Below are 12645 nucleotides of genomic sequence, written 5' to 3'. Positions count from 1 at the left end.
TATTGAGGATGCAGGAACAAAAAAAAAAAGACAAAAGAAAAAAGACAAGATTTTCTAGGGAACTGCTCAAATGTAGCATAAAACAAAGATGCCAGCATTTAAAACAGAACTCTTTTCCGCTAACAAGACTTTTCTGGAGTTCTGTAATTTTCTGGTTTAATCAGAAGCCTTTATTTTTGTCTGAGGACCAAATTCCTCTTAAATTACTATGTGATGTGATTTCTGTTCCCTGAAGGGAAGTATTAAAGTATGGCAACATTATGACTGTATTTTAACAAGGTATATGGCCTTTAGTATTCCTTTGTAGCAGACAGACAGAAAATTACTTCTGTTACTGTAGAGGAGTGAAGGCAGAGGGTTGATGAGCATTGATAATCTGCAGCTGTGGCCTTGCTACCAAGGCAGTGGGTTGATTGACATGGACAATGTGCCGCTGTAGCTTGTTCCTGCTAAGTAGTTAAATAGCCCTGAGGAGTAGAGTGTGGCCTGGCATGGCCTCTGGAGGAAGAGCAAAAAGCATGGAGAGTAGAATCTGACTGACCATAAAAGCCTTGTTGCAGCCTGATAGCTTGCTTGTGCTGCAACAGTGGGTGCCCCATGTGAGGCTGACTGATTTGGGCTCTGACTGCAACAACTGGCACCCAGCGTAGCTGAGGCAAGTGGGAGAACCTGCGCCCCATAACAGACACAGTGAGAGGTGAGCCGTTGCAACTAATTGATATGGGTGTATTACGATCTTTGTTGTTTGTCTTAATCCAAATTGCAATTTGTTATGCTGCATGAGACTGTGGACTATTGGATACTGATGAAGCCATACACTGAAAAGGCTCTGAACAAAATGGTTAATAAAATGGGTTACAGTTAGAACTTCAGGTTTGTGATAATATCAACATATGGTATTAAAATATCCTACAGATGAATGGTAAATCATAAATCCCTTTGTACAATAAAAGATCATCAATGGGTACTTCAGAGAAAGAAAAGGAAAACAGCTCTCATTTGTTTTCTAAATCAGTCTTGCCTTTTTTCCAAGTAATGAAACAGTAATTTGATTCTAGTCATTAGCTCCAGGCAAGAAATGCAAAGATGTGCTATGTAATTGACAGACTTGATCACTACAGGATCCTTCTCTGCTTTGCATACCCATAAGCACAGCTGGAATTTTCATAACTGAAACTCTGGAAAACCTGCTATGGATGCTATTTTCAATGCCCGTCAGAACATCATTTTAAGAAATAGGAAGAGCTATCAATAGTACATGTACAGTTCATTCCTCACAGACCTTCCTGAAATGAACACTACAGGCACACACCAACATATACATGCATAGGAATATATTGACAACCAGGTGTCTTGCATGATGGTTCTTTACACCTCTGCGTTTGCTTACAGAAATGGAAGGCAGGACTTCAACATTAAACTGGATAACTAATTAAACCTAATAATAGATCTTTTAAAAGAGCATAGTTTCTCATTACACTTCATTTTCTTTCCTCCCCACATAATTTGTGGGGCTAGCGGAATGCAGCTATTCCGTGTGCCTAAAACAGTGTATCTGGTATGGCAGGCTGCACAAGTCTTGTCCAAGCTCAGGGAGCAGAGTCCTTGTTTCCAGTTCCTTTTCTGTCATGGGTTATCAGGTTTATGTGAAATGTTTATTGGACAAAAATCCAGTAGAAATAGGATGGGAAAAAAACCCCACGCAGATCCAATCCTACAGATAGGAGCTGTAGTGTGTTCCTGGGGATTTGATGTCATGCTTACGCTTGGGTTACGTGCTGTTGGCCTATATTTTGCTCTAGAGAAGCCCTGAGTGTTCTTTCTTTGTACATGGGTTCCAAATCCCCTGTGGGGATTCTATCCCTCTGCTTTCCCTAATCAATGTCATGTAACCTCCAGAGCCTTGGTTATTGGTATTGGCTAGGTCAGCTCTGTTCTAGGTGTGCAATACTCATTTCTACTTCTGTAGACTCTTCAGGCAGTAGTTACAAAGCAAATGCAGCTTAACTGGCACAGCTTCCAGTTAATTCCTAAATTTTTTATTGCCTGTTCTTTCTGGACACAAGATGGAACTGTGCAGAAAGACAATACAGGTTAAATGTAGAAAGAGGTAAATGGTTCAAACAGTATATGCAAACAGCCATTCACTGTAGTTTGCATCCTTGTGGTTACTGAGGGGCTTTTACAATCAAAGCATTCTTTCCTGAGCTAAGAGAAATGGAAAATCCTATGGCATCTTGGAGGCTTTCCCAGGGATCCACAACTCTGCGTTTATCACAGTAGTATTTGAAGAGCAGTACTGCTATCCTGATTTTAGTTTGATTAATGTCTGTACACAGATGGTACTTGCAAAGGGTGATAAATAATTTTAAGACAGTATCTTGAAATTGTGCTCAATATATGTTGTATGTAATGTAAAAATATAAAAACCTTGAAAGTTTAGTCAAAAGTGACTCATCATACTTGGCACCCAAATGTTCAGTGCTGAAATTATTTCCTTGGAAAGATACAGGCATTTTTCTATTCTCCAAACTTGAAAATGTAAGGATTCAATCAGACATACATAACAGGAGCACTTAAAACTCTTGACTAGATTGTCTCCTTCTGTGTATCAATACATGTGATATTAGGGTTACTGCAAATCCTACTTTCCTTGACAGAAGATTACACCTTGGAGAAACCCAGATCACAAAAAATATTTAATGTCTTTTACTAATTAAGCTGCTGTTTTCTTAGAATACCTTTTTCATTAATAGATAGCTATTTGAACAGTACATGCTTACCCCCTTACACAGTTCCCTTCTCTCTTTCTGTCTCACATAGACCCACCCCCACCCCCGACACACACATACTCACTTGCAGTAGCCTGCTCAGAGTAATGGCTGAGAGACCAGCCCCAGCTGTTTATTCAACAGCTGCCCAACTGCAGCTTTTAGAACAATGTTCAGAAAATTCCTAAAGGGATCCTTCCTCTCATCAAATATACATAGATATGTATATATTTAATCTTATAATCTTTGTATATAACACCCATTGCCTCCTTGGCTGTGCCCTGAGCTATTCAACCTGTGCTGACACCAGTGGGTGCTGGTGGCTGAGCACCCATCCGTCAGTCTTCTCATGTTCTGAACTTACCAGTTCCTGTGGGTTCCACAGTACCACTGGTGCCTGGAGTGTATCAGTGGTTGGGAGACATTCTCATGACACCTCTAAGCATGCAGTTTTCAGTTCTTCAACCTGCTGCTTTCTGTTAAATATTTCTCCACCTGCACCCTACACAAATTCATACAGAATGATTTTTGTGGTGTAGTGATGAGAACTTTTGCAAGAAGATCTTGTGCCAGAACAGTGAGCATGAAGAGGTGCTCAGATCTTTTTTGCAGTCTTTCTTTCCACTCCCTTGACTTCCTTTAAATGTATTTTTCCTTCCTACAGTACTAGATAGAATTGGTTTTTCCTGTTTTTCTCCTGTATGTGTAGGATTCACTCACACACCCCTAATGTAATTACAAAAGGAAACCAGAATTGCAATATTAGCAACAATCAATCACTAGCACTGGAAAATATGCAAATGTTGTGGGCAGCAGTAGAAAGTTATTAACTGATTTGCATCCCTAGGATCACCATCTGAAAGCACTTTCTTAAGCTAGATTAGAGTTATTTTCAGTCTCGCTCTTTCTGAATCTTTCTTTGATACCTAGGGAAAAAGAATCCTGAAGAACAAATGTTCAGTCATGCTCTAGTAAAACCTTTCACTCCAGAATAATTCCTGCTGGAACTCCAGCCTGTGGAGTTTATCTGGGAAAAGGCTTCCTCCAGTTTCTGAAATGCACTTCAAAATAACTTATGCAAAGTAATTTCCTGTCATCCCCAACATGTCCTGCTTGTTTACTTGCATCATGTAGAAACCTGTTAACAGCGCTTCTCACTTCAGGGGAGATGCTCCTTCAGTGCAATTTCTGCTGTGACCCTAAAGAGGTTCTGTTATGGACTGTCACTTGTAACAGATGTTATAAAGCATTGCTTTGTTACATAGGACAAGGACATGGACACACTCTTACATGTTTATGGAAAGTTAACCTTGAAAAACAGTTGTTTTTAATGTTTCCATTTGTGTTCACTGGTTTAATTTCTGTTCCACAATTTTTAAGGCTCTTACCTGTCATTGTCAGCTAACCCAGGTCACTGCATGTTTTAACCACAACTTGGAACCACGTTTCCTCTCTTGCCCAGTGGATTTCTGCCTCTTGCTCTCTCCACGTCTGAGCTGTGAAGGCAGCAGAGCCTCCAGCCCCACCTGGGGTAGTGTTGGTCTTCCCCCCCACCCCCCACCCCCTGCAGAAGGCTGCCACAAGCCCCTCTGCACGGAGAGCTGACCCTGACCCTGTGTGCAGAACAGCCAGCAGCCCCCATGCATGTGCCTGTGCAGCTCTTCTGGGAGGGCGGGGAGGGGGACAGGAGGATGTGCCTCGACTTCCTGGGGAAACCGAGGCCTCAGGTTCAGAACTATGAAGAAATTATAGGAGGTTCGTGGCTTCCTGTTCAAAGATCCTCCCAACCCCCCAACAACGGAGATTATGGGATACACATAGCAGTGCTGTCCACTCTTCTGTTCCCCACAAACCAGAAGGACCAGAAGTCCATCCTGGGGAGGTGTGGCTGGCAGAAGTGAGGGACTTGGAACCCCTGTTCTCAAGTGTTCTCTGGAATTTTCCAACATTTGGGGTTATGTTATGCCACAGCCTGGTGCTTTTGGGTGCTACTAGCTCCTTCACCACACACAAGCAGCTCAGGAAGCCAGCCCAGCACCACTGGCTACCCCTCATGTTTGGTGGCTTTTGGAGCACAGCTGTCCCTGGGCATCTTTATTCCTTCAGAGGGAAGCCTGCATCCATGAGCTGTCACGCCAGCCCTGGCATTTTTGGGCATCGCTGGTTCCACTGCATCCCCAGGAGGTCCACAGCAGAGTTTTGGTTTTGGCAGTTGGCTGATAAGAATTTTTGTGCTTTTGCTGATAGGCTACAAAACACACCTAAATGTAAGACAAAGTTGATGTTTTTTAGTGTGGTACCACACAGATGCAGATGGAGATGGTGGTGTACCAGCAAACTTCAAGCTGGGCTTGCTGGTGAGTAGAGTAAGAAGCTTAGGAGCTAAGTACTGGAGGACCTGAGGGCCTGGAGACAGCTGCCAGAGACACCTGATCCACTGGTTTTTATCTGTGCCTTCAAGTTCAGGGATGAAGGATTTAAAAATTTAGAGAAAAAGTTTAGAAATCTTATCTTAGAAAAGGGACAAGCACAGACATACACACATCACCTCCCTTCTGTTGAAACTTGGAAAAAAACATTTTGATCTTGAGAACTGAGGTCCTGGCATTTAATTAAAAAACAGGGGTCACCTCACAATCCTCTGAAGCAAAGGTCACAGCATAATGCACCATCGTTAATGCAACTTTTCAGGAGCCATTGGATCAGTTGTTCTGTCGTTAGTTGATTGCATACTCATGATGAAACCGTGGACAGTTACCTCAAGTTAACTTTACCATACGTGGCTTGAATAAACAGTGATTTCATGACTACTTGGAACTAATAAAAACTGGGGGGGGGGGAAGCAACACAATCATACTAAAAGATTTTTTTCATTATTATTTTTAAGGAAAAATGGGACAGAAAGAAATAATAGCCACAAAAAGAAGCCACCAAAGTTTCCATGTATAAATTAAAATGTCTCAGAGAAAGTGCACCACAAACATCTGCCTTAGACCACAATTCCAAGAAAAAGTCACTAAGACTTTACTTTCTATTTAACTCTTGGGGACACAGACATTCAATGGATCATAAGATTGAAATATAGTTTATTCTGAAACTGAATGACATCTTAATTTTTCTTACAATATAAATCATATTGGCTTGCACTTAAGCCCTCTATAAAAACAAATTTTGTCAAATACATGTGTTTTTTTAAAGTACACTTTTCTCAAGTCATACTTTTGTTGGAAGATTTCTTACAGCCACTTCTCCGAAAGCATTTGGGCCCACAAGAGTAACAAAACGTATGACTAGCTTTTGGAAGTTTTTGAAAAATACATTCGTAAAGATACACAAAGGTAAATGCCACTTCAGATGACTTCATTTCAGATGTTTGTTTAAACCATTGTCAGTTTGAGATACAGAGATTAATCCTTATCAATGCTCAGGTTTAACTTAACCACAGGATACATCTAATTTCTCTGAAACTCATAATCCCTCCAGCACAGCCCAAGTAAGAAAGTGGTTTCCTTCCTAACTGCTTGTTTTCCTGCAGACACAATCATCTTTACCTTAGCATCGCGTATTAGCTCCATCTATGTTTTGTTTTAAGATAACAGCAGTTCAAAGATGCATACTTATATAGCCCCCACACAAGTTTTGGAGCAGACTGTATTAACTCTAGATAACAAGATGTGTGTTTATCTTCCTCACCCACTTTCACAGACCTATGGGACTAAAAGTCTTAAGACCTGGAGGAGTCTTTTAGAAATGAATACAGCCTTCTGCACAAAAAGGTTCGTATCCTGATTAAGTCCATTCAATAACACTGTAGGATAAATATTTAGGAGTTTGGCTTTACCTGCAGCAGTTTGACAGCTTACGAGAAGCCCTTACCAACAGCACTGTCTGGTAAGTGGGGAGTACAGCAGCTCTCCCTGAACGCTGCAGAGCAAGTGGCTATGTTGGCTGGGGCAGAGGCTCCCCCACCTGCCCACCTTTTGGGGCCAGAGGGGCTGACGGGGCAGCAGCTGAGGGCCAGCAGAAGCAGCTGCAGGATGACAGTCCCTGGAATGCTGTCCGGCTGCGCGGGCTGGAGACCCACAACTTATAGGCAAGGATCTGCTGTGCTTTGCCAGTTTAACTAGAAACCCAACACCCCTGGAGCCAAAACTGCAGAAAACAGAGCTCTGTGGAGACCCAGTTCCTGTCATCTGAGTGGGCTCAGTGTCTCGGCATGTGGTAGACCGAATTAAAACAATCGGGCTATAGCTATTTGCCTCCTGGTTTCTTTGCACTGAGTGACATATTTTAAAATTCTAGGTTTTAATGTGCAGCAACCATAAAGGTATAAATTGTACATAAATACAAGAGAGCTGTGTCCAAAGGGATTCGTGGTAAAGATCGCAGCTGCGAGCTGAAATCTGGAGAGAAGTGTCCTGTGGATCACATGCAGATTTATGGATCAGCTCAGGCACTGCATTTCTGTCATAAAAGCCCATATCAGATGAATTTGCCTGAATGAGTGGTGCCTACGTGTGTGAATGGAAAAACGGTAACCAGAAATCAGATCAAAGGAAGGACGGGTAGGTGCTGAAAGGCAACATGCAAGAGTCTTCCGGAAACACACATGGTGTGGAGACCCTCAGTCCTGTGGGTCCACAAGAACACGGAAACAGAACAAGAACCTCAAGTCTCTTGGCGTTAACCAGCATGCAATGATACCAACAGTGGCTTGTGTAACTTCGACTGCCTCCCAGGATGCAGTGACTTCCATGCACAAAGATAACAGGATTGCATTCAGACCTACTGAAAATGGGCCCTAAAGGCTCCTCCTGAGCTCAGCTGGCAGTCCTGGTGTGCCAGCCCTTGGCATACCGCATGGGCCTCCCAGATCCTGCTCTAAACAGGTAACTGTTGGTGTCTGCATGGGAGGCGGTAACTGAGCATTCCCTGTGAATAGTTATCTGCTATTCATAATAACAGATTAATTCTATTAACAGTTTAACCAGGAAAAGATGATCTAATAAACATCAACTGTGGTCTTCGCTGACTTGGACACCTGTCAGCAAAATTCATAGTTCTACTCATGAAACCATCTTGCCCCTGCTTGTCTTTTTAGGATTAGCTCAGGCTCATCAGTTGTTGTCTGCCCGAGTCCCATCTGTACCTCACTTGACCAATAAATATTCCACTAATATTGCTCATTCCCCCTTTTGTTGGTTGCGATGTAGGGAAATCTGGGATTTTACATGTCTACAGCGGAGAGTCCATTGTCAAGTACCAGGTGAAAATGTCACATGGCAGCTATGGAGTAAGGGCTTTTTGTCTACTCTACAGCAACATTCTCTTCAAATTTAGATTTACTTCTCTGGGTAGTTCCAGGGAACAGTGGAGTTTGTAGTTCTATTGCACCTTGCACTATGTATTTGCTGTGTTTTTACAGCAAAAGTATGGCTTATACAGAAGGTCTGTTGTGGTAATTCCTGAATTATGGGGCAAGGGAATTGAGGGGACCACCTTGGCTGTCAGGTTCACACCTGTGTTAACTGAAGGAAACATGTCCAGTAATTCCTTTCAGTGATTATGACCTCGGCCTTTACTACAAAAGTTTCTTTCTGTTACTATTTTTATTGGAGGTTTCTTCCAGGAGCTCATTTTTCTGATTGTCAGAAGCCTCCTTGTGACATCCAGTCTTACATATCTTCACACCAACTTCATACTTTTCTTCACATTACACAGCCCTGCAGTTAGTGTTAACCTGTCTGAAGATACTTAGATGCAGAAGTTTGTTTTCTTAGACTGACATTTTTTGTTAGTCTCTTCATCACCTTTTGACTGTAAGACAGACTTTGTATTCCTCTGGATAGGCAGACCAAGATGTTTGTGCTTAGTGGAGATGGTGCTGGATTTTTTCTTCTGCTGCCAGAGCACAGAAGATGCCCCCGAGTGCCTGTCTATCAAGACAAAGGATACCAACAGTGCTGATGGGTTGTGCAATGCTAACCGCTGGGTTACTTTTCCATAGAGGAACATTCTGTGTCTGGTGAGAAGATACCCTTAAGGTCATTCACAACTGTTGCTAGGTAGATAAGGCTGGATGCAGTGTCATGTTGCTGTTGAACTTGTTCTTGAATACATGTCTTCTCCTGGTGGGATAGGAAAGTGTCCTGTGGATCACCTGGAAGCACATCCTGGTGTCACCAGACATATTCAAGACTTGTTAGAAGTCATTGTGGGGACTGTGGTTTTTAGATAAGCCCTCATGCCCATGGGGCACAGGGAATCCCTGCTGCTGCTGGTCTTGGCCCAAGTGACTACCAGTCCTGATGACATGCCTCTTTGTAATGGGAAAGAGAAGCAAAGGGGAGTACAGCTTCTCCCCAGCTGGGAATTCTGGAGTTCTAGCATCCACAGGCACTGGCATGTACCTGGTTCCTTGGTCACAGTGCCCATGAAGGAGACTCCAGCCATCAAAGGGCTGCATGCTGAGAAACAGATCTCACTCTTAGACTTCCTGGAGAGGTTTTAAAATGTCAATGAGAATTCTGTTGACAGCTGGTAATCAGCAAGGAAAAGAGTGCTAAGTGAAACCACTGAACCTCGGTACAGGAGTAGGCATTGTGATGGGTACCTTGTCCTGGTGTTGGCTGGGACGGTGATTTCCTCCCCAGCAGCTGGTGCGGTGCCGTGCTTTGGGCTCGGCTGAGAGCGGTGCTGGCAGCCCGCGGCTGGTTGCGGCTGTGGCTCAGTGGTGGTTATACCAACTCAAGGACTTCTCAGCTCCTCAGGCCCTGCCAGCCAGCAGGCTGGGGGCACAAGAAGCTGCGGGGGGCACAGCCAGGGCTGACCCCAGCTGGCCAGAGGGATATTCCATACCATAGAGCGCCATGCTCAGTATATGAACTGGGGGGGGGGGGGGGGGGGTTGGTGTGGGCTGGTGGATCACTGCTTGGGGACCGGCTGGGCACTGCTCAGTGGGTGCTGAGAGATTGTATTGTGCATCACTTGTAGCTTTATTTTTCCTTTTGGATTTCTTCCCCCTCTCCCCTTCTTTCCTTTTCGTTACAATTGTTGTTGTTATTATTATTATTATAAATTTTATTTCTATTATTAAATTATTCTCCCCTCAGCTCACAACTTTTACCTTTTTCCCAGTTCTCCTCTCCATCCCACCAGGGGAGAGCAGGGCTGAGCAAATGGCTGCCTGGTTCTCAGTTGACAGCTGGGGTTAAACCACAACCCTTGTCTGTCTCTCATTAACACACCTGTAGTGTTTTCTTCCTCACCCTGATTAGACTTCCAATAGAGTGGCAGTGACTGTTTTTCAGAGGTCCATATCAGGCAGCAGAAGCAGGCTGCTCTGCAAGAGAAGGTCACCCAGGAGCCAACACTGACAGCAAGCCAGGCATGAAGCAGGTCCCTCAGCAAGAGGTACAGTCCCACAGTACCTCAGCAAAAGTAGAGTAGGTGCAGTGACTGCAACCAGGTTAAGTCGGCAGTCCTGGCAATCTGGACAAAGCCGTGGTAAGATAGTAGGTCCAAGATAAAACCATAAAGTCAAGTTAGCAGTTCAGGGTCAGTATGAGCAAAGTTCACAGCTGGACCCAAACTTGGCTGCCATATAGCTCTAGCAGAGACCGCAGACAAGTGTCTGAGCTCCTGAGTAAAGAACAGGGAGCCTCTAGCCAGACTTCTCCCTGCTCTTCTTCATGCAGCTCTTTCCACAGCAGTTTGACACTGCTGCAAGGTTATACAGACCTCGCATGGGCAGGCAAAGCCCAGGGAGAAGGGGAAGAGGCTACAGAGCTTGTTCAAAGGACCTGACACCCTGAATGTCACAGAGCTTGGGATTCTAGCTGAACACCAGACATGCCATCAGGCAAAAGGCATGTGTGTGTCAGTGTCATAAAGAGGAGCGTGTGTTTAGATGGGAGTAAGCAGACAGCACCCTGCAACTTGTTCCAGTTGCCAAGAATGAGCAACTGGAAGTAGCCACGGTGTGTTTAACAGCAGCTTTTATTTCCCTAAATTCACCATTCTAGAGTGAATGAGCGAGTAGGCAGAGCTACCAGTATACATAACTTGAAACAAAAAGAAACTGAGCAGAGGAAGCGGGAGCTCACGTAATTTGCACCCTGGGGAAGATGGGCTTTCAAGGGCTTCTGCCCAGACAGTCCTCAGGTTTGGGCTGAATAAGGAAACCCTGAGCAGCGCTTGCCTCCAAGACAGTGCAAGTATAATTTTTTACTCACAGAACCACCACTGATGATAAACATAACTTCTGTTGATTTTATAGTAAGAGTACGATTTCTCCCAAGGAGATGGATAAGCTACAAATTTAGGGATTTTCTTCGTCTTTTTCTTTTCTGAAGTGACTCATAAAATGACCAGTGTTCTGCACTTTCACATTACTTTGCCAGGTGAGAAATAACCATTTTGTGTACTGCTCTGCCTGTACAACTGATATTGGTCCCATAATAAAACAAGGCAATACCAATGGCGTCAGAAATGCAATCGTCCTTCATATAAGGCCATAGGCACAAATTTCAAATTTTATTGGAGGTTTTGGTTCCTTCAGATTTGAGATTAATCTGCTGATAATGTCTAAAAAGGTGAACAGTATTTCTATTGGTTCCTTCACTTAGTTCATGCTAGCATGTGAACCTATATATTTCCTCCTTTGTAGTCATTCGTGAGGCACAGAGAAGCCCATGCAGAGTTTGGTCTAGGCAGTGCCTGGTAGAGCATGATGTTTCATCTGTCTGCAATCAGGATGACAGCAAAAGGACATCTTTCTACTCCAGTGCTGTGGCTGCTTCTCCTCTCTGTTCAGGCCTCCCTGGGTAAGTACATACTTTTTTCACATAAGGCAGTGAGATAGGAAAATACTGTAAATTCAATATGAATAAGTTGTTATTCCATCAATCTGCCAGGAAAAGTGACAGGAAGGTGTTTAAATACATTTCTGTCTTTGATTCAGTCTCCTTGGCAATCCTGAGAGAACGAAGAGTAAGCCATGTGTGATGGTTTTGTGTTTTACTCAGACATCAGTGACTGGCCATTCTCACAGGAATTCGAGCCCAGGTTTAGTAAACAGCCAAACTGTAATGGAAACCAGCTAGGTATCCTTACTACTGCCTTGCCTCCCCTGTTGAGCTCTGTGTATACAGAATTAATAACTCCAGGCTTTTATCCAACATCAGTAAGATGATGTTGTGGTGCTCTGTGTGCCCAGTGGGGTTTGGCTGGATAACGTACCGTCCCCTCCGTTGTTCCTGTATATCTGAAGCTTACCGCTATTTGTCTCTGCTCTTCTAGAGCTCTGTGTACATGTTTGAAGCTGATAATAAAAGACTGATTTGGAATCCTCATCTTTTTCCCTGTACACGTGGAGGTGGCACTTTGGTATTGTGGTGGTGGTTGCATCTCCATATAACAAGAACAAGACTTCGCTGTGGTTGATATTTTGATGTAGCATGGCCCTAGTCTTAAAGGTTCTTACTGGTTGTGTGGATGTAGTCATGGTTCAAGTGGATGGGAGGAGGAGGTATAGGCCTTTCTGTGCAAAGGAGTGGGAAGAACAATATTAAACGTTTGTATTTAGACCTCTTTGTAGCAATGTTTGAGTGTCAGCTGAGCAGTACTGTAGAAATGAGAGTAAGTTTTCTGCCAACTTCTTTTTAACAGTGATGGTATAAATAGTAATGGTAAAATAGAGACTGACTGGCAGATGCAGACAGGAGTAGCTTTATCTTGAGACCATCAGCAGCACCTAGGAGCCACATCTCTGCCCTGGCAGTGCATCCCCACGCCGCTGCAGCCCCTGCCGCTCACGCGGCCCCTTGCTTGGGTTATGCTGCCTCTGCGCCCAGCCCTGCATGCTGCCGCGTGT

General features: G+C 43.9%; 2 protein-coding genes across 11 annotated transcripts in view; one reads left to right on the top strand and one right to left on the bottom strand.

Annotated features, from left to right (window-relative positions):
• The window catches only part of KEL (Kell metallo-endopeptidase (Kell blood group)), a 40699-nt gene extending 37241 nt beyond the window's left edge, over positions 1 to 3458 (bottom strand). For 2 of the 10 annotated variants that reach the window (XM_056339057.1, XM_056339068.1), the window contains exon 1: positions 3136 to 3439. The gene's annotated coding sequence lies outside the window, so the exon portion shown is untranslated. Of the gene's footprint in view, positions 1 to 541; positions 640 to 3135 lie in introns of those variants that run through there. The other 8 variants (XR_008821926.1, XR_008821925.1, XM_056339070.1 and 5 more) reach the window with 8 other exon arrangements.
• A 7988-nt stretch (positions 3459 to 11446) lies between these two features.
• Positions 11447 to 12645, top strand: part of LOC130149434 (scavenger receptor cysteine-rich type 1 protein M130-like) — a 28143-nt gene continuing 26944 nt past the window's right edge. The window contains exon 1 of the mRNA XM_056339047.1: positions 11447 to 11596. Within this exon, the coding sequence (XP_056195022.1) occupies positions 11500 to 11596 (97 nt within the window). The 5' untranslated portion in view covers positions 11447 to 11499. The remainder of the gene's footprint in view (positions 11597 to 12645) is intronic.

This window comes from Falco biarmicus, chromosome 5 (genome assembly GCF_023638135.1).
Source record: "Falco biarmicus isolate bFalBia1 chromosome 5, bFalBia1.pri, whole genome shotgun sequence".
NCBI classification, from domain to species: Eukaryota; Metazoa; Chordata; class Aves; order Falconiformes; family Falconidae; genus Falco; species Falco biarmicus.
Note: the sequence above shows the minus strand (reverse complement) of the source record. Positions and strands in the feature narration are given on the sequence as shown.